We start from the raw sequence: 26,475 nt of genomic DNA on the forward strand, positions 1-26,475 counted from the left end.
ATCTGAATCACAGATTTGGTGTCTTTTAAATACCGTGTGCACAGTGAATTCTTTAGAATGATTATGATGATCCCCGAAATCTGATTGCAGCCAGATAATTTAGTTATGAATATTGAACAAGAGATGCTTAGTTTTCTTGGACCAGTATGTAAATATCTCTGAAATTGTCAGTAAGCTTTAAGGACCAAAAAAACCTAAGGTATTAAGGTTATTCTTTCCAATTCTGGACAGTTCCACATTTTCATATGAGTATTATCAGTTAGCCATGGAATTTAGTTTTCATACATACATACATATTATATGTGTGTGTGTACACACACACACACACACCTCTGGTTTTTGTTGTTGTTGTGATCTGTGATTTTATTGGCATAGAGAACTTTTGGTGAAGAAACTCCCTTTAGCAATGCAGATCAGAAGCTGCTCTTCCGATGATAATGAGAACAGCCAACATTTAGATTGTGATTTAAGGTCAGCAGAGCACCTCACAGACATGTCCTCATCTGCTTACAGGCTCATAGATTGGGAGCTTCTGACTCCCTGGAAGATGCATTCCTTCCTCCCCTTCATTCCTGCCCTGATTGGTGAGTTTCTCTGAGAACCTTCGTTTTCAGTAAGTGCCCAGGCCAGCTCTGCTGCTGACTCTCCAGACTTCTCCTAAATGCCCCTCTGCAGGCCCCTTCCCTTCCCCACCTTCACCTTTTTAACCTCTGCTTTATGACTTGCTTTCCCCCATTAGAATATAAGCTCCTTGAAGTCAAGGGTTGTCTTCTTGCTTATATTTGTATCCTTAGTGTTTAAACACAGTGCCTCGCATATAGAGCATTCGTTGTAAGTGCTTACTATCTCTTTAGAGCTGGAATGGATCCATCAAGTCTAATTCTTTTAATTTAAAGATGAGAAAACAGAGGTCCAGATTACCCAGCAACTATGTGTCTGAGGTAGGATTCAAAGCCAGGTCATAAAGATTCCAACACTGGCATTCCATCCGCAACACCAGGGGGGACAAAAACACTCTTAAATGTTGCTGAACCAGATAAAAATGTAATTTTTGTTTTGTCACTTTCAGTTATATTTGACTCTTTGTGACTTCATTTGGGATTTTCTTGGCAAAGGTACTGGAGTGGTTTGTCATTTCCTTCTCCAGCTCATTTTCCAGATGAGGAAACTGAGGCAAGAAGAGTGAAGTGACTTGCCCAGGGCCACATAGCTAGTTAAGTGTCTGAGGCCAGATTTGAACTTAGGTAGGTTAGACTTCCTGACTCCAGGCCTGGCACGCTAACCACTGTGCCAGCAATTTCCCTGATGCTATTATTAAATGACTTGTCCAAGGTCACACAGAGAGGAAAATATTTAACAGACTAAATAAAAATACACTAAAACATGGATAATATTACATATTAAAACTAAGTAAAAATGCAGGCAGTAGAGATTCTTCTGTTAAGTATTACTGACCCATTTTTCTGTATCAGTTTGCCACTATTCAACTGTATCTCCCCTTTGAGTTTTGCTCGGGTGCATTGAGAAATTCTGACATACGCAGGGTTATACAGTCAGTTTGTGTCAAAGGTGGAACTTGAACCCAGCTCTTTCTGACTCCCAGGATGGCTGTCTATGTACTCTGCCTGTGATTCCTTAGAATCACAGAATTCAATTCAGTTAAACCCTAAGAAGCTTCTCTTAAGCATCTTCCACATGGTTATAGAGACAAATAGGAACCAATCCCTACCTTTAAGGAACTTCTACTTGACTTGGGGGAAAATGATGTGTACAAAGGATAAGTAAATACAAAATGACCTTGAGCAGCATCTACTCTAAGTTTCAAATTTTAGAGAGAAAAGGAAAGTGAGGCCCAGTAACTTGCTCTAAGTCACCCATCTAGAGAGTAGCTGAGCTAGGATTAGATCATAGCTATTGAGATGCTTCAGGTCCAGGACTCTTTCCATCAAAGTCACAGCACCTGGTCAAAAAGATATTTATGGATGTTCTGGCCTATAATTCTCCTGGTGGAAAAGCTTCTGTTAAGAAAGCCAGAATATAACTGGTCCCATAACATGGCACCTCTCTGATTCCCTAGATCTTTCTGCCATAGAATGAAGCACAAGAGTACATCAGTGACATCACACATGAATGGAAGGACCTGGGTTCAAATACTGAATCTGCCACTTATTACCTCTCTGTGACTTTGGGCAAATCCCTTTCCGCCTTCTGGGTCTCAGTTCCCTTATGTATAAAATGAAGAGTTTGGTTTAGATGGCCTTTGTGGTCCCATCCAGACTTAAGTCAACTCATGAAGTTTGTTTATATACATGTAATTCATTCCAAATGGGTTCTGACCAATGGGAGCTTGTGAAAAATGGCTTATCTAAATGGATTATGTTCATAATCTCACAGGTATAGAGCTGGAGGAGACCTCAGAAACCCTGGAGTTCAACCCCCTCATTTTACAGATCAGAAAACTGAGTCCTATGGAGGTTAAGTGACTTACCCAAGTTCACAGAGGTAGAAAGCATGAGAGGTGGGATTTGAACCTACTCCCTCTGGCTTTAGAACCAGTGCACATTACAATGTAAGACCATAGACCTAGAGTTGGGAGGAACCACAGAGGCCATCTAGGCCAACTGTCTCATTTTACAGATAAAGAAACTGTGGCTGGGGCGGGGGAGGGGGGGAAGGGGGAGATTTTCCTAAGGTCACAAAGGTGGTAAGTTGCAGATTTGGGATTTCAACCCAGGTCCTTTGACCCCAAACCCAGGGCTCTTCCCATTGTACCATGAATGGGTAGACTTTCTCCTTAAGAAGTTTTGAGTCTAGGAACAAATTCAAAGAAGCTCTTGAACCAACATGAGATAGGACTTAAGGAGGCACGGATGGCCCCAAATGCCCAGTGCAATTTTAGCACCCTGATAGATGAAGGCAACTCCAATTTGAGAAGTTTTAACTATGTGAGCATTTGCTATTTTGGCTTCTATACAGAAATGGGGGTCTGACTTACCCTCATTTTGGCACATGCATCTTGTGTTGATTCTGTCCCTCGAAGTTCTTTAATCAGCATAGAACCTAAATACTGAAAGAAAGCAAAAATTCCATTGTCTAGAGTTGTCTAATAGTGTTAAAGGCAACCAGTCAATTAACCAATTGAAAAAAAGCATTAAGTGAGCACCTACTATGTGCTGGGGAGATAAAGATGAAATTGACACAGTTCCTATCCCCAAGGAGCTTACAGTTGACAGGGATTATTCACAGATAAGGGAAGAAATACAAGATAGCTATAGATCAAAAGAATGGGTCTGGAGCTGGGAGGGACATCAGAGTTCATCTAGTCCACTTTCCCTACTCCAGTTTGTCAATGAAGAAATTGAGGCCCAGGGAGGTTGTACCTTGTCTAAAGTCACAGAGGTAGTGTCAGGATTGACACAAAGGTCTGGGTGTGGCATTCAGGAGAGTCCTCTTGAAAGAGGTGACCAGAATAGAGCCTCATGGAGCTCCAAAAAGAAAACAGACATTTTCCCAATGGTTCTCTGGTTTGATTCTTGTTCTCCAAAAGAAAAAAAAAACCCACAGCAAACAAAAACTACAGTATTTGCTTGGTATCATCTAACAAAAATCACATGGAACTGCAAAATGGCGCATCTAAAAATGTGTCCCCCGCCTTTTTCTGACGCAGCAATGTCTGCAAAAATAAATAATCCCTGTGTTCTCCCTGTAATTGCAGGGCTGTATCTATGTGGCAGCTGAGAAACCGAGTAACGCACAGCCCATTTGGGTGATTCAGTTGCCTAGGAAATGATGCTAGGCTGAGACCATTCTTTGGGGGAAAGGGGCTCTTTTCATTCACAGCTGCATGCACTGTGGCTCACCCACCTGAGTGGGGGTAAGGATGGGGAAATTGGGCTCCCTGGGGTTTCAGGGTAGAGAAAACCAAACTCAGGCAGTTCAGCCTAATTGCTCTTCTAGAAACTTCAGCACTATACACAGTGAATGGGGCAGGAAGGGAAAAACAGATTACTCATAGAGGACTGTACACAGAAAGAATCCTGAGTCTGGAATCAGAGGACCTGGGTCAAAATGCTTTCTCCAGTTCTTATTACCTGTGTCACCTTGTCTAACCCACTTCACATTCCTGGGCCTCGGTTTCTTTACTGTAAAATGAGGGCACTGGACTAGGCAGCCTCCTGAGGTCCTTTTCTCTAGAGCTAGAATCCTTCTAGAATGAGTACATGGGGTTCCTAGGTCAAATATTTAGAGCTGGAAGGGGCCTCAGAGCCTACCTGGTCTAACTTGCTCATTTTCTATAAGTGGAAAAGGTTGGTGAAGTGACATGCCTGAGGGCCACACATCAGGGATTGGACTTGAACTCAGGTCCTCTGATTCCAATTTAAGCACTCTTTCTTTTCTCTGGACTACATCCCATCCAAAAACAATGTTTTGGATGGAATAGAGCACAATTCATCTTAACTGCATACATATTTGACTGAACCAACACACAGGATCATTTTTATGGAGCTGGAAGGTATCTCAGAAGCCACGTAGGCTAATCTCATTTTATAGAAGAAATGGAAACTCAAAGTCACACTGGAAGTGAACATCTGAAGAGGGATTTGAAGCCAGGTGTGGCTAATGAGGCTATGAAGGTGGCACTGGGCTGTGCCATGCCATTGGAATCATTCTAGACTTGAGAGATAGCTTTATTCTGGGACCATGGGAGGAAATGGTCTAAGACATGCCCGAATGGCCATCAGGAGCATTTGAATCCACATGGACTGAAGGAGAAGCTGGCCAAGGCAAACCTTTATCTTTTAGCTGAAGTGGAAAGTTTTCACTAATTGAGCCAGGGAGGCAAGCAGCAGAGGGCTCATCTACAGCTTGCATTGTAGTCATGGAAACCACCAGATGCCTCAATGCCTGCCATCCCTTTTGAAAATTTACCTGTATATGTGACTCATAATCTTCTGGTGAATATAACCAATTCCCCTACACTCACAAAATAATTAATAATAATAATAATCAGAAAGTTGTAATGAGGAAGGTATATGCTGATACTGATAGCCTCCAAATTTCAAGGTAACTGATGGATTTGGGTATATATGACCTGGTTAGGTTCCGATTAGTGCCAATAATGAATCCCCCCTGAAGTGGCTGCATAATCAGAACTCCATATTTCCATTAGGCTGGAACCAATGACTGTACCTTACATAATAACAACTTTGAATAGTACAAATTGGAAGAAATGCAGTCACTCCATGGGATTCATTAGTTTCACTAATTGGGACCTAACTGAATTTTCTTATTTTTCTCCATCTTGCCTAATCCTCAGAAGGTGGCACTTTATTTTAAGAACTCAGAGTGAGAAGGCAAAGGAATACTATGGACTTTGGTGATTAAATGCTTTAATTCAATCTTAGCATGGCAATTATTTTCTGTAAAAGACTCTTCTAGGAAGGGAGGGAGAAAGTGGAGAAAGACATATGGGAGGGAGAGAAAAGGATGGAATAGTAAAATATAGAAAAGGGAGGGATGGAGGAAGATAGGAAATGTGGAGGGAGAAAAGAAGAGGAGGCAGCTGAGAGGTCGTTGAAAGGGACACTAAGGAAGGTATGGATAATTTTGAAGATCAGCATTATTGGACTTTAGATGAAAAAATAAATAAAACTCAACCCCAATCTTTCTCCTAGGGAACACGCATTATTGATCACTTAATTGATTACTTAAATATGGAATGCAGTGTTACTTACAAAAGCTTTATAATCACATGACTGGAAGATGAGTTTCTCTGGGTGATGCTGCCAGTACTGGACAGGGGTTGATGCCGTGGCTTCATTAGGTGGTCTCAAGGTAATGGAGGGCTCTCCCCAGTCTCCTGTCTGAAAATCACATTTATTCTCAAGGTAACATAAGCAGTAGGCAATGTCATGAAGCTTCTTCACTGTCTATAGCTTCAGCTCTTTCTATCCATGCACTACATACATGCATACTGTGGTGATGTGTAGGCATACAAATTCTATGTTGCAAATTTACTGCACATCTATGACTAACATTCCATGTTCCCAATGTTTCATTAACTTTGAGGTGCAAGTGGCATGTGATTTGTTCTAGCTTTAGAATATAAAACGGAAAGGTTTGAAATAAAATTTCAAAATCTGATCAGTTAAGTAATTAAGAAACTAAAACATTTAAACAGAAAATGAAGACATACAGAGATGATAAACTAAGTCTACCAACAGAAAAAAAAAGAAATTTAGTGTTGGAAAGCGTTTTCTAGTTGAATATATCATAAAATTTATTTCACAATGTGTTTACATCCAGGATGCTTATGTTCCATAATCATCAGGCCCCCTTGTTTGATACTGTCTGCCAATCATTTGACATCTCTGGAGGCAAGGTACTGCTTAAGAAACTAAAATTTTAAAAGAGAAGTGACATGGAAGGGTGACAGCTAACATCCCACCTCTGAATCCAACTCCATTAAAGTCATAACCCTTTTGCTGCTCTCTTGATTGGCATAATTGCTTCCCCTTAGAAGACCTTAAAGCACAAATAACATTTAAAATGTCAAAGGTCACCTTTGGCCCACGTAAGCACATACCCGCATGTGAGAAATTGAATTGGCAGTTACAAGCATATGGCTCTCTCTTGATATTTCCGGTGTAGATGCTTACCCACCCCGCCCCCCTCCCAAGCACACGTACATTCCGACACCGCATCACTGTCCTGTTCTGTGAATTTACCTGTTATTGTAATTGACCAGTGAAATAATCTGCAAATTCAAAGGCCCATGTGGGTGTTTCTTCTCGAGTGTGTCTCTGTGGGTGGGCAGCAATATAGCATTCCTGCTAATAATTGTACATTCTTTCCTGGTAGAGATGTTGCCTGTTTTGTCTTTTATTTATTTATCAATTTTCCTGCTTAGATGGGCATAACTAAGGCTAGGTCTTTGGAGTGAGACTAGGAAACAGTAACTTTTTAAACAAAATAAGATTGGATGTGGGTTAGATTCTGGAATCTGATTTCCTCCTTACCCCAATAAAAAAAAAATCCTAACTCTCTAGGGGTTGGAGGCCAAAAGCCCTTGGGAAGCCAGTGAGAGAGCAAGACCCTAAAACTGGGCTCCCAAACGAAATAAAGTTTTAGTGAGGGATTAGATGGAGTGGGGTGAATTAGAGAAACAAAATGGTCCCCAGCACAAAGGCCTAGCAGGGAATAAAAATAGCCTTTATGGCAGTTTGTGAGTCTGTGCTTGGGGACAAATGATTCTTTCTCCAAGGCTAGGAACGGTGTAGTCTCCTTGAGGAAGAGTGTCTAATTTGTCTTTGTACCTCCCTCCACAGGGGCTGGCACAATGCCTTATGAGTGAGTGGAAGGATCCCCATCTATGTTTGTCTTAAAGGGTGCTCTGGCACCATCACCATGATGTGGGAGTCAGAGTAGACTATTGCTAAGTTACTTAAATTCTTCCCCAGGGCATTGCCAGTGGTGGAAAGGGGCCAGGCAAAGATCTGGCCCCTGCTCCTGGAAAACCCTGGCTCATTCTGAAGTCCCCAAAGATGGTGACTGTCATTCTGGGAAGACTGGGTCATGCACTTTGCCAAATAGGCAGGATCTCCCAACAGGCTTAGCGTTGCAGTGCTTTATTTATTTGGAAAAATTCTGCACACATTAAAAATAATCCTAGTTCAGTGGCTCTCTTGGCTACCTCCTAGAGGGTTTCCCCTCCACCAGACTGCCAGTTTCTGTCTTTTCCTGTTGCTTCTTCTCTCTCACTTTCTGTTATCTCTCTACTATTTAAATCATTCCCTCACCCCTTTCATTTCTGCTCTGTTTTCCTACTTTCCATCTGCCAATATCTTGAAGACTTTCTTCCTAATGTTATTCATTTAGGGATTATGTTTTCTGATTCATTCCTGATTGCTTCTGATTCTTTAAGTTTCCTTCCTTCCTTCCTTCCTTCCTTCCTTCCTTCCTTCCTTCCTTCCTTCTTCCCTTCCTTCCCTTCCTTCGTGGTTAAGTGACTTGCCCAAGGTCACAAGCTAGTAAGTATCTGAGGCCAGATTTGAATTCAGGTCCTCCAGATTCCAGAGCTGGTGCTCTATCCACTGCACCAACTAGCTGCCTCATTGTTTTCCTTTTTGATGTGAGGCTTTCTATTTGGAAAAGACATTACTGAATGACCACTGTGATATGATGTTCTACTTCCCTCTGACATCTTCCCTTTAGAATCTTTCCCTCTCCTCTTGTCTTCATAGATCATTATTACCTGGGGAACCTTCTGTCTGATCTTTATTCCAATTGGTTGGAAGCAACTGCTCCAGAAACTGTCTAGATTTGAGAGCACTGACCAAAATCTTGCTAGATAGATGAATGGTGTCGCCTTTGAATGGTGAGAGCTCCTGGTGCTTAGAGTGTGGCCCAAATGATTAGAAAACCCAGGATTCCTGAGATGACCAATCGCCACCCCTCTCCCAAACCCTCCCTGCAGCCCCAGCATGGCCCACAAGTATAGTACAATACTACAAAGATAATACAACACTGTCACGCAACAACAGAAGTTTGCACGCCACTCTGTCGAATGATACAAAAGGGAGATCTGGGGAATTCAGTTACACGGCCAAAGAGCAGCCCCAGACTCACTTGATGCATTATTCTCAAACCAAGCACCCACTTTGGATGTGAGCTTTATTAGTGGTAAAAGGAGAGCTGGGGAGAATCCTCTTTCCCTTGCACAGATCCAGTCAGACACAGCAGGGACCAGGGGTGGGGTTAGGGTGTCGGTGGGAGAATGCAGAGGGAGTTACAGGGGATTTGGGCACGTTAGTATATCAAACATGCAGAGAAGATGCAAACCCATGGTGCTAATTTTTAAGTTAGCCCAGGCACTTTCACAGGAGCTGAAATCTGAGGGAATCCCCCCCCCCCCCCAAAACAGAATTGCAGCCAAACATGGTTCCAAATGAGGATGGATGTCATGAACATGAGGAGTAGCAGCAACGTAGGGACTAGCAAGCACCACTTCTAGGGCACATCCTCATGGAAACCACCTCAGTATAGTGGATGGGTATTTGGAGAAACCAAGCCACTGCTGTCTGTGTGCAAGGTACCTTTTTGGGTAGGCTCCCCTCTGGCTGCTCTAGAAATCACAAAAAAAATCCAACTCCTAATTATGAGTTTAAATCAGAAAGGATTAGGGTGGCTAGGTGGCACAGTGAATAGAGCACCGGCCCTGGAGTCAGGAGGACCTGAGTTCAAGTCCGGCCTCAGACACTTAACACTTACTAGCCGTGTGACCTTGGGCAAGTCACTTAACCCCAAATGCCCTGCCTTCCCCCCACCCCCCCAAAAAAGAAGCAAAAAATACCAGGGAGGACTCCTACCTATGACCTTTGTGATAAAAATGGAAATTAGAGGATCCTAGGGATGAGAACCAGGAAGGATATGGGAAGTTACTTAATACAAGCATTTCTTTGGACAGATGAGGAGATTAACATCTCAGAGATGAAGGGATTTATCCAAAGTCATGAAGACAGCAAGTGGCAGAACTGGGATTGGAACCCAGGTCTTTTGCCTCAAAATGCACATTTTCCATCATACCAAGAGGAGAAAGGACCAATCTATTACCTGTAGTGGCAAGGGAGAAAAGAAGGATGGAAGGATGAGTGAGAAAAAAGAGGAGAGTAGAGGGGAAGGAGGAGAGAGAACACATTTCTTTGTGTTCCTGAAACTGTGCTCCAACCCAGAGGTTTAAAAATTCCCCCACAGGGTCTGAATCTGCATTTCTGGAAATAGAAACTTAAATTTTGTCAGACAGTGCTATTTTCAGAAGTATGTATTCAACTGAGTAAAAAAGAAAAGAAAATGGGGTTGCTTAAGATAGAATTCATAGAAGAGAAATTTGTTTTCTTCCTAGAAATTCATCGTCTTTTTTTTTTTTTTTAATGACCCTACCTCTAAGAACACCCGGAAGGCTTTCTCTTTCTTAGTGGATTTTGCCTTTTTCTTTCTGATGTGAATTCTCTTTCTCTCTCTCTCTTACTCTTGTTAATTTGCTACAGACTATGTGGTTCCAACTGTTGGATCCAATTGAAGCACTGGTTTTATATATTTTGCCCTTAGGTCTGAGAACCATCACAACTCTAACTCCCGGTCTTAATACCGGGAGAAAAGAGGGAGAGTGGTCTGTCCCAGAAGTGCAAGGTCACAGTTTTGTGCAGGGCCTCCAAAAGCCTGGAGGTTGTTTTCAAGAAGGAAGGAACCAAGAGAGCAAAGCCAGTCCAGAAGTGATTCTTGGGAATGGACGACTAGATGCTAATATGGAAATCTGAAATTTGCAAAGCCCTGACCAACAGCAGGTGTGCAGAGAAATTACAGCAACACACCCTATGGAAAATCAGCATTCTCTGAAGTTTTTAAAACCAAAAAAGAAGCCGAGTCATTCATTACATATTTTGGTAAGCTCTCCCTTTGGGAAAAAACATTAATGAAAAGCAAAACCAAAATTAAGTCTAGAAAGTCTCAATATTGAAAACAGGGTTTTTCAAAAATCTTAACATGGTTTAAGCTTGTATTAGCATGTCTATAAGTCATAATCATCTTTCATGGTGATATAGCTGGGGCAGCCATGAATATATTTATTTAAAATTACAAGAGTTAACCTAGTTAACATCTGGCTTGTATTTACCACCCTGCTCTTTTGCAAAGGACTGAATAGTTTATAGACGTCTGCAATGTTAGATGGTCTCCTTTGCTAATTACACATAATGGTGGAATGTAAACTTCTTGAGGGCAGGGTTTGTAACTTTTGTCTTTGAATATCTAGCATTTAGTACAGTGGCTGGCTCATAGTGGTATTTATTAAACATCTGTTGATTAATGGTCACTAAAATGGTTTTCATGAGATGCCATGGATTTAAAAAGGCTTTTGCTAGTCAGATAAACCTATCTGCTTCAATCTGTCCTAATGGGTCAATAGTGATGTAGGGCATGTCTTATAGTGAGGAGGTGTGAAACTCCCATAGCTGTAAGACACTTGAAAAACTCCTGAGTGTGGCTAGAAGATTAAAATGTAATTGGGAAATATTTAACAAAATAAAAAAATATATAATGCAGCATGCTGTTTAGTCTGACCCTTTGTGACACCTTATGGGGTTTTCTTGGCAAAGATACTGGAGTGGGTTTTTTGCTATTTCTTTCTTCACTGAATTAAGGCAAACAAAAGTTAAGTGGCTCGTCCAAGGTCACATAACTAGTGAGTATCAGGTTAAATTTGAACTGAAGTCTTCCTGATTCCAGGCCCAGTGTTCTTCAATCAGAGGGAGCTGCATAGCTGTCTCACATTATAGTATAGATAAAGAGAATTTGTGGTTTTCTAACTCAAAATGCAGTTTTGTTTCTATTGAGTTTGACACCACTGTATGCCATTTTTAAAATTCAGACCTGTTTGTTGGGGAAAAGGAGGGAATAAGCACTTATTAAATGACTCCTATGGGCCAGGCACTATGCTAAGTGCTTTACAAAATTCTATCTCATTTGATCTAGGCATTCCTAGTAAGGTTAATTTCTTCTAGCAAAGCAGGTCAGCACCTCCTTGCAAAATATTGTCTGAATTGAGAGACAAAGTGGACTCGCCAGGGATTACACAGCCAATATGATTCCATAGCTGGGATTTGAAACAACTTTCCCTGTCTCTGAGGTCAACCCTCTATCCAGTGGGAAGTGGCTGCCTCTTATTAAACAACTATGTAGTTGTTTAATTTCTCTTTCTCCTTGGTTTTATACAGAGCCTTGGAGCTGTTTTTCCAAGATCATTTACTCATATTGAAGGAAATCAATAAAAGAGGGAGAACTTTGCCTTAACAAGACCCTAAATAGAATGAAAAATGGAGGCATCCTAAATGACAGGAAGATTTAATGTAAGCCATACAGCTCAACAAGTATTTACAGGGTTCTTGTTATTGTACCAACTGTCAGAGATAAAAGGATGTGAAAGGATGTGAAAGCTGTGACTAGCCTTGCATTATATAACCCAGTACTCAGCTTTCTTCATACCTGCTGTGGGTAGGACTGTGCTAGGGCTGCCAGGCCCATAGGGACTTGAATTTCATGTACTCAGGGAGGCAGAAATTCAGTCTAGTTCTTTGTAGAAAGGAATCACAGGCAGATGGCCTCATAGAATCCAATCCCCTCATTTTATAGATGGGGAGACTGAGAGCCAGGGAAGTAAAAAGCCAGGATTTGAACTTCAAATAGAGTGACATTTCTCCTGCACAATTATGCCTGCATATCCTTATCTATGAAAGGCAGTTTAATTACTTGTGTTGCAGAATCCAAAATAAATCATGGGATGAAAAATCAATTATTATTAAAATTATTACTATTTTAAAATCTTTGTTCTAAATGCAAAGGGAAACTGAATTGGGGGAACATTTGTATATTCTAAGTTTCACATTCTCAGAGTTAGTTAAAGAAGTTTATGTAATGATGTCTGCAAATAATTAAAAACTATAATTGTGTATAAACTTTTCTTAATGAAAAAGGAAAGCAGGGTGTCTCCAAAGCCTTATCAACACCCTTCTTTGATTAGAATTTAATTGATTTTTGTTTCTCTAGAAGCTTTTCAATCTTTCTTCCCTGATTGGTTTTGCCAACCAAATCTTTGTCTCTCACCTGGTCAATTAACCCATTTGTTCCGGGCTTGTTGTAGAACAGGTAACAGCCTAATCCTAATAGAACATTTTCCCAGGAGCGGCAGTCTTAAGGATTTTGCTTCCAACATTTCTAATAAATCTGGGTTGTCGATCAAGCCATCTGCATGTACATGAGACATACATGATGGTATTTATTTTTGGCATCCCTTGGGGCTCCAAAGAATGCTCTGTCTGGAGCTGCATATTTACTTAGATGTATTCTTATATATGCAGTGTAAATATAAGAAAATGTATCCCACAAATGCCCCAGAATGTAGGCTCTCATGGCTAAAACATCAGTTGGCAGTGGAAGGGACTTTAGCATTTATTGAGTCCAACTCCATCATTTTATAGATGAGGAAACAGATGACAGGACTTGTTCTGTGTCACACAGCTCTTAAATATCTGGGTATCAAGGCCTCCTGACTCCTCTCTGCTACACTACTCTCCTTAGTTGGTGCTTTCCCCAGTCACATTATTTGTAATTACATTGTTTATAATTGTGTATATACTCTCCCCTCTTTCCCCCTCAAAAAGTAGAAGGCAGGCTTCTTGAGGGCATGAATTATTATTTTTCTTTTTTTTTTTTTGGTCTTTGTATCTTCAGATGTTTAATAAATATTCATGAAATGGAATGTAGCAAACTTCCTAGTATGAGCCAGACTTGTAAGGCTATTAAAAGGAGAGGATCACTTTTGAACAATTAAAAGCTTTCCATAGTTCACTTAAGTTTTGTAGGGACTCCTGAAGTAATTGTACACCCCATTCTCTTGGTTGTATAGCAATACTAGACTATGGTCATATGCCAGCTACAAGGACATTACAGATCCCACAAGCCAATACACTCTCCATCTGAAAAAAACATGCACTGAAAACACTCAGTGTCTTTTCAATACAGCACACTGAGAGAGGGCCTCCCTTGCTAATTAAATGCAGATTAGTGATTCTCAACCGGGTTACTGAGGTAGCCTGAGGGTCCAAACTCCTTCCAGATGGCAAATCTACTCATTCCATACTTCAAGGACCATTGGTTCCATTGGTTCAGATATTCCTTTCCTTTGATGCTCATCATTGGCCTTTCATGCCTTAGTAAATTTTATAAGTTACCATGGCCAGTAAAAAATTCATAGGATCATAGATATAGAGTTAAAAGAAACTTGGAGACCATTTGGTTTGCCTCATTTTTTATTGATGAAGAAACAGGCCCAGAAAGTAACTTGCCCAAAGTCAAATGGATATTATGGGCAGAGGCAGTATTTGAGTCTGGGTCTTCTGACTCTGGAGCCAGTGCTCTTTCTAGAGTGGACATTCAGACTCCTGGTGATGACCCTTCTAAATTTGGCCAGGCTGGTCTTTGGACAATAGTCCACTCGCCAGGTTGAATTCAATGCCTTCTTGGGTCATTGAGATCCACTAGTCCTTTACTCCACTGCTAAAGAGAATGCATTGATTAGAGCAGGACCATAGTGGAGGCTAAATTCTTCAATAAAAGTCTTCTGCAGAAAAAAATTAGAAGGATTTAAAAATATTTTTATATTAAAAATGAAAATAATGAATGGTGTTTGATTTTTTCCCAAATAAAAAGAAACTCCTATATTGTGAGAAGGTAAGTTGAAAAAGTTCTAATTTAAGTATTCTGAAGCAAAATGAGTAGAAATTTCACGTCAGTCAAAGGCACTGTCAAATGAGAAAGGTTGAGAATTACTGTTTAGCTAGGAATTGGCACCTCTGTGGCATATTTTTCTGCTCTTGAACAAACTGCATGAAATTCATACAGTTTGTCATGCAAATCATACTATGATTAGGCTGGCTATAAGCAATAGACCTATGCACTAGGGCATATCAGACACAAGGGTGGTAGGGAGAAGGACCTCATGGAGAGGGAAATAAATAGTACAAGACGGGGTGAGGGAGTGGACAAATGCACATTACTAGTTTAGTTTTTCCATCTTCCCTGCAAAAGCAAGTCAACGTAGACATCGGGAATAGAGATCAAGACTGACATGGGGGGAGAGGGGTTGGTGACTGAAGACTTTAAAAGCTGAGTATACTCTGACTCTGGACATGTTTTTTTCCACACCGACCAATCATGAAGCATGATAAATGAAGGCACAGACAAGAACCTCAGGTATCAGGGGACATTACAAACCATCTGGCACTTTCAGGACATAGCACCTGTTGATAACTGCTCACAACACTTGGCAAGACATCACACGGTGCAAATTGATAAAGAGAACATAACCGTTCATTGTCTTACATTATGAACCTGATGGATCGCTGAGAATGGAAATCCTGCATTCTGGTTGGTCCATATTTCACAGACAGACGACTGCTGATATAAACAGAAAACTATATCTTATCTTGAAAATATTTCAACATCGACAACTGCCCAAGGGGACTCAAAGAGTATACAAGGAAAATCAACAGAATGGTAAAAAATAACATTAAAAACACCCCAACTTGTAAATGTTTTACCGTTTTTTTGAGTTTCAATCATGTATTTCAAAGTCACTTTCTTTGCTAATGAAATTTATTTTTGACTAGTTGATTACATTTCAAACTAAGGGAAAAAAACCACGATCCTACCAGAAGGTAACAAAATTAACATCAGCTTTTGGAAAAGAAAACTGTTGTTTTTCACATTTTCCAAAAGAACTGGATTGTTTCTTTAATATGATACGAAGCATATAAAAAAGCCAAGAGCTGACATTAGCAGTGGGGAAATAGTAGAAGCTTTTTCAATAGAAACAGGGAAAACAAGGATGCCTCTTGCAATCGGCTGTTATTTAACATAGTTATAGAAATACTGAGAGAAAAGTTAAAGTCACAAACATCAGCAAAGAGGGGATGTAGCCCTATTTGCAGGTAATTAGAAAACCTCAGAGAATAAGCAAAAAAAAAAACTCTAAGAGATGATTAAAAGATTCAGTAAATAGCAGGATACAAAATAAATTCTAAAAAATCATGAGCATTTTTGTGAAGGACTGACAAAAACCAGGAGGAAAAGATTGTACAAGAAATTCACTGCAAAGGGAAAGGTTGATTCTTTCTGGACACTACTATCTCTTTCTATTAAAGACGCAGGAATTTACCTCCCCCACCCAGGCAACTAAAATTCTTCCATGCCCCTCTCCCTCTAGATCCCCATTTAATGTTGTTTTTTCCCCTCCTTGAATCTTTCAGGAAACCTTCATAAATATCAAAATTTTTTATTGATCTGTCTTCAACAACTGACCACAGGACAAAGAATAAAAGGAAAATTTTCCCATTCGTTATTGTTCCATTTTGGCAACATACACTTATAGTGTAACTTTCCCATTAGAGCAACTGAGGAAAAACAAAGTGATCTCTGGAGCTTCAAAGCCCAAACAATGGCTCCAGCAGTGACTATGTGAGTGTAACAGAGAGGTTGGAGAGGGGTAGTTGGGATTGGGAAGAATTCTTATTCTCTTCCATATTCATATCATGAATTTGAAGTCAGAAAGAACCTTAGAAGTCATTAATGTTATACCCTGTCATTTCACATAGAAGGAAACAGAGTCCTGGTGAGGTGATTTACCCAGGATCACATAGTTTGGTGAGAGTAAGAGGGGCAATTATAACTCAGGTCTTCCAGACTCCAAATCTAATATGCTATTTAGTGTACCACACTGCCTAGACTTCCCTCCACAATAGCCTTTGATTTCCATCTCTTCAAATCAAGCTGACAACACCTCACCATATCACTTCACCATATATTAGTGCTATAACATACCAAATCAAACCAAATCAAACCCAAACCGCAGAGAGAGGGATGAAAAAAATGATCTGGCTTTTCTCTTGCATCTTTGCCAAATTTGTCATAAAAAAGACCTTTTGAAATCCTAGAACATGGATGACAACAGGCTTCCTAGTTGCTGAGCAACTAAAAATTTGCTAAGCATCATAATAATCCACAGCATTCCTGAGCAGACGGCAACAAGAGGCATGATGAGAGAGGAGTAATGTAATCACAACATTCAGAGAACTGGCAAAAAATAGCAATGTCAAAGCCTGCATCTAAGTGAAAACTACACAGAGCAAAGTGACACTAAAAACAAGGGCCAGAGCCATCACATCTGTTTCCAGAATAGCTACTAGAATTCAGTCATTGCTGGGTGGCCCCATTTACCCCACACCTTTTACAGTCTCCAATCTGAATGGCTTGCTGAGCAACAGGTTCACATTTCCCAAACTGGCAAAACAGATAAGTTTCCTGTGAATTGATCAAAGGGTCCTTCCAGATAAGCTTCTGAGTAGTACTGACCTTCCATTCTCAATTATTTCCCTCTAAACTTCATGTTCTTTTCTTAGTTGGGAGAGGTTTTCCCCCTGTTTTTTTCCCATCCTCCAGTGAGTTGCCTCTTGGATCTACACAGCCTCTGGTGGTGGTTAATTCTAATTCTCATCAGCTGTTTGAGATGAAATGCCTATGCATCACTGGAAGTCTCATTTTAAGTGGAAAAAAAGCATTCTTTTGAAATATCTTTGATGTAGTGCATCATCTTTTCTCCACAAAGTCCTAATATAATTCATATATTGTACCTCCTTTATAGAGTCATAGAACTCTGGAAGTGGAAAGGACTATGGGGGGAAAAACCCAACCATTAATACCACCTCCTTTCATTAATGAGGAAACTGAGGTCCAGAATGTATAAGTGACCTGCCCAAATGATCATATCATTAATGGCAGGGTTGGGACTAAAATCAATCCCTGTAAAATGTGAGCATGTGAGACTGTACAGATGTGTTAATGCTTTGCATCAGCATGAGCAGCTGCTTGTCCATCATTTTTCTCTCCTTGATTGATCTCATATATCCAACTACTTGCAAACTCCTGTTGATTCTCCAAAGCATCTCTTGTACCCATCCCCTTTCTTTCTATCCAAGGCCACCGCCTTGGTTCAGCTGATCACTTTTTCTTCAAACCAGTGGTGTCAAACTTGAAAAGAAATGGGGCCACAAAGTCATACATAAGGATCTCTGTAGGCCATACACGGGTTTAATTTTAAAATGTAATATTACCTATATTTTACTGTATTTAAATAAAATATTTCCCAATTACGTCTTAATCTGGTTCAGGTCATCTTTGGGAATGTTGTGGGCTGTATGTGCCTGGCAGCCTGTGTTCGACACCTGTGGTTTAGACTATGGTGAAAACTTCCTCATTGGTATCTCCTTTCCAGACTGTTTTCCACAGAGCTGTCAAAGTGATTTTCCTAAACATGTCACTCTCTTGCTGAATCTCAGAGAAGTGAAGGGACTTGCCTAGGCTCTCACAGTTAGTAAAGGACAATGGGGAGAGTTGAACCCTCCAGATAGGAGGAAAGGCAGTTAGTGACTTCATTAGGAAATAATATGGGTAAAGTGTTTAGCATAGTGCCTGGCCCTCTCCTTTTCCTTCCCCTCCCCACTTTCTTCTCCTTCCCTGTTCCATTCTATTCCCTTCCCTTCCCAGTAAAGCAGGAGGTAAAATGCAGATTGTTTACTAACTTGGGGTGACTATCCCACTAGGTAAATAAGCAATATTAATATTTCACTGTGTTTGAAATATGCCTAAATGCTTACTGTCCAAGGTCAATTTTCTGAGGCTCTTGGACCCAAAGGTATTGGGGAAGGCCTGCCACAGACAGAGCTCACGTGTACCCTACATTAAATCTATACTTTTGCTTTAATGGATCTTGTTCGTATTGATACAACCCTATGAAAACAACAACAACCTTCCAATGATACACAACCAAATAGCCAACCCCTGGCAGTCTTTCAGATGCAGTTTTGACAACCTTTTTGAAATGGTTTTCAGTGTTCCAGGTCACTCAGTAGGGTCCCACTTTGTAAATCATGGCTTCAGGGCATCAATTCGGAGCACAACTGATGATTTAGGTTCATTTCAAAAACAGTAAAGCTTCAATAATGTCAAATAACTAATGGATGGTCAGCTTGAATGGAACTTGGAATTTAAAAGCATCTTTTAGGAGCTACTTTACTATTATTTCTGAGTAAGATGGTTAAATTTAGAGATCATAGAATCTAGACTGTTGCTTTTATAGATAAAGAAACTGAGACTCAGATAAATGACGTTAGGGACAGAGCTGGGATCAGAATCCTTATCTAAAGATTTTTAAAAGTTCATATTTATGTTTTACATGACTTCACATGTATTACATATATATAGTCCATTTGGTCTATTGCTTGCCATCTTAATGGGTAGGGGAAGGGCTAGAGAGAGGGAAAGAATTGGGAACTCAAAATAAAAAAATAAATGCCAAACAAATTAACAAATACCAAATAAAAAAAATAAACAACAAACCTTAAGCTCATATCTAACTGTCAGGCTCTCAGATTAAAAAGAGTAAATTTAGATAGTAATAAAAGCAACAATTTACACTTCTGTAGTGTTTTAAGGTTTGCAGATTGGCTTCCTTTAGTGGAAGTTTTCCCCAATTGTGAATTTATTTTATTTTTATTCTTTAGGTAGTTGAAGTGTTACTGTACCCATATGCTACACACACTCTCAATTGGAGGGGGTGTGTGTGTATGTGTAAATGTGACATATATGTATGTACATATACACGCTTATGTATATATTTAAAAACAAAGTAGATATAAGGTACATATATGGAGACGTGTTATTAGCACATACATATACCCACATGTTGTTTCATCCTTAGAATTAAATTGTTTGAAGGGAGGCCCAAACTCCCCTTTGTTTTTGTCCCTTGATACCTAGCACAATATCTGGCAGAGAAGATGTTAAATAAATGCTCAGCCTCTGCCAAGGATCACTTTGGTCACATACCTTTGCTGGCATCTACAAGGTACCAGGCACATTGTGAGGGAGTGGGGGATGGGAGGAGGAACAAGGCCCAGTCTCTTCTGTCTGTTGATGTCTAGGAAATGGCTGATGGCGATGGCCGTTCCTGCTTCTTTTCCCACAGTCCCCGGCACCTTCAAGGTACCCAGGGAGGACAAAGAGCTGGGACTATGCTTTGTGGTACACAGAGTCACCGATCTAGCCATCTGAGTTCAGTAGGTATCTAAAGATTTGGGAAGATCTAAAAGCTGACATTTTAATGGCACTTGTACTTTACACTTGACCTTTTCCATGAAGCTTTGCACATCTTAAAGTAATATATAAATGTTAACTATTATTAGGGAGAGGGACTGGACTTGGGATTTCATTGATATAGGGAACTCCCAGGTGAGGACGTTCTTTACCAACGCAGACCTGCACGTGCCCTGAAACTTAAGCATCACAGAGATTTTCAGTAGGGACTGAGGGTTTAGGTGACCTGTCTAAGGTCATACAGCTGAGAAGCAGGACTAGAACCCAGGTCTTGTGGACTCCAATGCCACTTTCTATGAATGAATGAAAATGAATCGCAAAGTGTTTACAAAGCTCATACTGAGGGCTGAGCACTGTGCTAAATGTTGGCGTATGCTTCCTTCCTTCCTAGTTTTGTTCAAGTTCTAGCTAAAATTCCACTTTCTGGGAGGATGCCTATTCTGATCCCTCTTATTTCTAGTGCCTTCCCTATGTTGATTATTTCCAGCTTATCCAATATATATATGTACAGCCTATTTGTACATAGTTGTTTGAATGTTGTCTCCCCCATTAGATTTTGAGCTCTTTGAGAGCAGAGCCTTTTTCTTTTAAACCTTTGTATTCCCAGGGCAGGCACAGTGCCTGGCCCATAGTAGACAATTAATGTTATTGTCTGATAAATAGAAAAAGCAAGACAGTTCCTGCCCTCCAGGAGCTCACATTTTAGTTGGAGGAGATTAAGATGCCAAAGAAAATTCAGCTACAGGGCAGATGACAGATCCCTCTGGCCTATATATCACCTGAAAAGCTATCACTAAGGGAATATGAATGAATGAAACTTTTTAAGCAGGATGCCATTAGAATGGAGGTTTTCTGCCTTGATTTTACCCAGAAAAAACATATCCTTTCCTTCATCTTCCCATTGTCCTAATTCTTGAACATTTCAGGTCATTGGCTAAATCCAGCAAATGATTCAACAGTCCATGTTAAAGGCTCAGTTTTAGAATTCAAGTTAAAAGAAAAATGAAAAGAAAAAAGATCCTATCTCTTGAATGACAGAGATTTTAAAACAACAACCCACAGATGGGGTAAAATAGCCTCAAAGACAGAAAGAAAAGGTCATCCTTACAAAGATGCTGCCTCACTCTCTTACTTGCAAACTCCACAGCCTCTTGAGCAGACACTGAGACAAGGTAAAATCTGTCAAAGAGTGGAAAGTCACCGATGCTCAGTTCAGCCACAGGGCAACAAGAGGACCAAAGGCCTCTCATTCATCTTGTCTTTCCAATGTGACAGGAGTGCTGGCTACATGCATGGAGGCGTGCTGAATCTTGGAAATCAAAACTTGCAGGCCTGCCCCTATTTTCCTCTGAATGAAATTTCTTCACTTGACTGGGAAGCTGAGGACCATTTCTCTCCCCTCAGTCTAGTTGGGCTATACAGCAGAGGTGCTGATTGTATGAAATGGGAGCCTTAGGAGATCTTCTTGTGTGCTATTTGTTTTGCCTTTCTCTGAAGGAGAAAGGTGTGGAAATGATAGAATCATATATTTAGAGCTTCTGGGGACCTTGGAGACCATTGATTCCAGTGCCTTCATTTTACAGGGGGGGACACTGAGGTTCAAAGAGAAGACTTGTCCACAGTCCCATAATTAATATTTATCAGAGGCAGGATTTGAACCAAGTCTTTCTGATGCCAAGTATAATATTCTAATCTACTACATCACCCACTGCCTCTAAAAATGTAGGCACAGATAAAGAATCACAGTTCTAGAGCAGGCCTCGGAGGCCATCCTGCCCAACCTGATCATTTTACAGATAAAGAAACTGAGGCCCAGAGACATTAAGTGATTTGTTAAAGGCTGTAGCATCAGAGATGGAATTTGAACTCATTTCCTCTGACTCTGGGGTCAGTGTTTTTCCCACTGTACCACCCTTGGCTCTTGAAGGCTTTAATAAAAAGGCACTACTCTAGCAGATACCCAAGACAGACTCTCTGAGTATAGCCCTGGTAAAAGAGTGTATGTCTGTTGTCTTTGGGTGAGCCTAGCTAAGTTCACAAAGCTCCATTACTAGATTGGCCACAAGGGGATGAATTTTTTGGCCACAGTAATTTCTACAAGTCGTCTATTAAATTATAGATGGATCAGGAATGTAGGCCTAGACCTGGGAGAGAGCTCAGAGGTCCTCCAGTCCCCCCATTGTACAAAGAGGGAATTCTTGTTTGGGTACCAGTTACTTTAGACAGCCACTGAGGTCCCTTCCAACTTAGAGATGCTGTGATTCTCTATACATTGGCATTCATCAAAGCAAGCTCCATTATATCTCTGATCTTATTGACATGGGATCCAAGGAGCACAGATGGAGAGCTGGGAGAGAACTCAGAGGCCATGGAGTCCAGCCTCTTCATTTTACCGAGGAGGAAACTGAGACAAAGAGAAGGTAAGTGATTTATCCAAGGTCATATAGGTTTTAAGTGGCAGAGATGGGATTTGAACCCAGGTCTTCTGACTCCCCAGTTTTGCACTTTTTCTACTGTACCATGCTACCTCTATGATACTCCCCTCCATCCTTTCTCCAAAGGAGGAAATCATAATGCATCAGCATCTGCCCATTTTGTGTGACTCTTGCCATGCTCTGCCTTGCCCTAAAGCCACCATGGTGGTTAACTAAACATGCGATCTTCCTTGTGTCCTCTTAAAATCATACCGATACCAATGGGAACATGTATAATGTCCATCAGTTATTCCTTTGTCTCCCTATGTAACTGGCTCTTTTTTTTGGTTATTATTTTTCCTGGAAGGAAAAATCCAGACCCTTAATTAATTAATGTCTCTTGGAAGACAGGGCATGAACTAAATCCTTTGGATTGTCTCCTGATACCACAAGTTTAAAAAAAAAGATGGGATTCTGTTATTCTGGCATAGATAGGCCAATGTCCCAAGCACAGTGCCTTTAGTATACGGAAAACACCACAGCCTGAGAGGCTAGTTCCCTTTCCTTTACAGAGATCATGGACAGACTGCCTACACATCTTCCATGTTGGCTGGAGTCAAAGGGCCTTCTCATAACTGCACAGGGAACTTTTTTTGTGGGGAAAAATAGAGCAATTGATACATGAGCTCTCTATGTATAACCCTATTCTGGCTAAGGCTATCAGAATTCCTAGATGTTGCCAAGAATTTGGAGTGAAATGGAATGAAGCTGATTATCAGCAATAAAGGCAGGAAGTAATTTTTCCTGGTAGCCCAGGTCTCTTCAAAGTTATTGAGACAACATATCTCAGGACAGCACAAGAGAAGGAATATTTCAGTCATCAGAAAAGTAGTAAGTGGATTCTTTATCTTAAGTGTGGCTTTAGGAGAGACATCCTGGTGTGGTGGATAGAAAGAACATCTTTAGGTCAGGAAACCCTGGATTTGAATCCTGCCTCAGATATTAAGCATGTGCTCATGGGCAAGCCACTTAACCTCCTGACATATTCCTCCCCTCTGAAAGGGCTGTGGTACCTGTAGACCCTACCTCTCAGGGTTGTTGTGAGGTTCGAGTGAGATAATGGGTATAAAGTACCTTCCATACCTTAATGTGCTATGTGAATGTCAGTTATTACTATTACTGTTGGGAAGAAACTGCATCTTATAGGTCAGGGTATTATCTGCTGAATATTCCAAACCTTTAAAAAATACAATATGGTTATTTTTTTTGCTCACACCTCAAACTATATTTAAACAGATGTATTAGGTATATGTAGAGAGGGTCCTTGGTGTAATGGCTAGAGGGCTGGTCTGGAATTGGAAAGACACAGGTTCAAAACTTGCCTCTAACAAACAGGATGATGGATTTAGAGCTGGAAGGGACCACTGAATCAAACTTCTTCATATAAGGGATGATTTTGTTGGCCTCAGATTCCTCATCTGTAAAATGGGGATAATAATAGTGCAGAAGGGGATGTTTTGTGCTCCCCAGCAGTAACACAAAAGGGTGGTCAAATACTATTGGAAAGCCACGTGAGATATGTTAATGTGATTTGTCATGTTTATAAAATGTTGTTTGAAGGGATTTGTGTCATTTTTTTAGGAGTGTTGTAATGGGAATTTGAAGATCTTCTCTGTCCCTTAATAGACCTAGGGGGGAGTTTGAAGACCTCCCCTGCTTTGAAAATAAACTCTGCCCCCTAATAGGCTGAATGTAATCAATCACATGGAGCCTGTGATGGTGGAGATTTGCTGAAGGGAGCAGAGTCCACAGGAAGCTTTCCTGCTGTGAAGATAACTCTGCCCCCTAATAGGCTGAATGTAGTCACAGGGAGCCTGTGGTGGGAGGAGTTTGCTAAAGGGAAGCAAAGCCCACAGAAACCTGGTAGTCAGAGCTAGAGAGACAGTGGGAGAGAAAGGACTCTTAGGCAAGGAGTCAGAGAGGCTCCTGAGTAGATATTGATCTTATATTGGTTTTTGGGAAGGTTGAAGGATGGCATGGCTCTCAGTGTTATTATGACTTCTGAATATCTTTGGTACTATGATGGAATCAGCTTAATGGTTTTGGGATTTGGTTTTTTGGTGTCTAAATAAATGTTTCAGTTTTGTTCTCTACCTGGAGAATCTGATATATTTTTCGATCGAAAATCATGTGCGATACTTATAGTCATGGTCTTTATCATGATCATTGGCGCTGTAAATATTGCATTGGTGCTACAAGGGTATATAAGATGCATCCTGGCCTAGAGGAATGCCTGGAAGAATAGAAATGTAAAATAATAGCTTTTGGAAAAAGTTAGGATTGTGATGATCTTAGTAAGGTCCGTGGGTTGCTTTGTCAATTATCTTGCCTAAAAAAAAAAAAAAAAGCTAAACTATTGATTGGTAGTGAAGACAGCAATTCATGGTATTTCAATAGATTAAGCTCCTTGAGGGTAGGAACTGTCTCACTTTTGTAATTGTATCCTCAGTACCTAGCACTGAACCTGTCACATGGTGGGTCCTAAATAAATGCTTGTTGACTGAATGATTGATTTCAGGCAGGTTATTGTAGAAGCCTAGCTCAAGAGCTAGAAAAAACTGAGGCTCAGAATTAACTGAATTGCCTAAGGTGACCAAGTGTCAAAGGTGAGATTTGAACTCCTCCACTCCTTCAGTCTTGAGACAGCACTCCCCCCCCCTGACCCCTTCACCATGTTTGGATTCCATGATTCTGCTGTATGGCACCATGGGGGTACATGAGCTCACCAGCATCGGATTAAGAACTGAGATTCACAAAGCACCTATAAGCACTTCACAGTTTGTCTCGACCTTCAGCCTTATCATTTCACAGTCCTGATGAGCAGAAAGAGCAAATAACCAAGAAATGCTATTTATTAAAACTATCAATAAACTCTAATTGAGGAAACCCAAATACTGAATGGTAGTGAGCATCAGCATGGCCTAATGGATAGTGTACTGGACTTGGATTCAAAAGTTTAAATCTGACATTCATCTGGATGTGTGACCCTGGGTAAGAGATTTAATTCCTCAGAGACTGAGATAATAATGATTGCATCTACTCCATGGTGCAGGGCATATGACAAGGACTAAATGATATCAGTTATTTGAAGTGCTAATCCTGAGGTGGTAATGTTAGTTATCATTACTAATGCTATTCTTCTCCTTCTTATTTTTATTACCATAGAGAATGCTGGATTTGTGGTTGAGAGAGATGGGTCCAAATTCTATTTATAATTCTATTCACGCTACTTCCCCCACACCCCCTGGCTTGTTGTGAGGGCAAAATAAATAAATACATATGGCAAGCCATGATGTGCCATAAAGAATCAGCTCTAATTTTTGTTATCCTCATTGTCACCTAAAACTGAGAAGTGTATGCATCCCCATGGTGCCATACAACAGAGTCATGGAATCCAGGGAAGCCACATGGTACAGGGGGACGAGGACTGACTCAGGAATTTCAGCTTTGACACGTGGTGACCTTGGACAATTTAGTGAACTCTGGGCCTCAGTTTCTTCATTTGTGAAATAAAATGGGTGGACTGGGTGGTCTCTATAGCCCCTTCCAGCTCTATGGTCCCCAGTTGGAAGTGACCTCAGTGGTCATCTAGCTTAATGCTTTACCTGAAATATAAAGTCCTTCTTGAATGATTCTATTTCTATAAGGGTAGGGAGGGGCTGGATCTATGATTTCATTAACATAAGGAGGTCCTTCAACCAAAGCAGATCAGCACCTTCCGTGAAACATAGAGTCTTAGGGCATTGTCTGGGGATGTTAAAGGACTGGCCCAGGGTCCGACAGCCAGAATATTAGAGGAAGGATCTGAATCTAGGTCTTTCTGGCTCCAGCTTTCTATCCACTATGCCACATTGCTTCTCTTTAACATATAAAAACCAATAGATACTAGTTCTTGATTTCTACCCCACTGTCCTCCCTGAACCCCACTGCTATATTTCTGATTTCCTGCTGAACATCTCTACCTGGATAACCTGTTTCCCAAAGGCCTCTGAGGTCCCTTAAAGTTCTAGACCCATGAGTCTATGAGCCATGTGTCTGAAAGTCAACATGCCAATGTCCTCCCTAGACTTGAGCATTGTCTTCATTTCCCCACTTCTGTGGATGCTGCCATCACTCCCCATCTCTCAGGCTTATAACCTAAGCATTCCTTCCTCCCTCCCTCCCCCACGTTCTATCAGTTACCAGGTCCTGCTGATTGGACCTTCATGGTGTTTTCTACCCCTCCTTTCTCCTTAAATTT

General features: G+C 40.7%; 1 protein-coding gene and 1 long non-coding RNA gene across 2 annotated transcripts in view; one reads left to right on the forward strand and one right to left on the reverse strand.

Moving 5' to 3' along the window:
• The window catches only part of LOC138166721 (uncharacterized), a 78,434-nt gene extending 63,493 nt beyond the window's left edge, over positions 1–14,941 (forward strand). Inside the window, exons 2-3 of the long non-coding RNA XR_011169702.1 lie at positions 10,108–10,442; positions 14,773–14,941. This is a non-coding gene — a long non-coding RNA (uncharacterized lncRNA). The remainder of the gene's footprint in view (positions 1–10,107; positions 10,443–14,772) is intronic.
• ANKS1B (ankyrin repeat and sterile alpha motif domain containing 1B) overlaps positions 1–26,475 on the reverse strand; it is a 1,399,804-nt gene that overhangs the window by 60,800 nt on the left and 1,312,529 nt on the right. The window contains exons 20-22 of the mRNA XM_069095213.1: positions 14,935–15,009; positions 5,736–5,864; positions 2,996–3,067 (exon numbers count right to left, since the gene is read on the reverse strand). Of these exons, the coding sequence (XP_068951314.1) occupies positions 2,996–3,067; positions 5,736–5,864; positions 14,935–15,009 (276 nt within the window). The remainder of the gene's footprint in view (positions 1–2,995; positions 3,068–5,735; positions 5,865–14,934; positions 15,010–26,475) is intronic.

The sequence above is a fragment of the Petaurus breviceps genome, unplaced genomic scaffold (genome assembly GCF_028583685.1).
Source record: "Petaurus breviceps papuanus isolate PSGF00001 unplaced genomic scaffold, PetGlider_PUasm1.0 225, whole genome shotgun sequence".
Taxonomy (NCBI): Eukaryota; Metazoa; Chordata; class Mammalia; order Diprotodontia; family Petauridae; genus Petaurus; species Petaurus breviceps.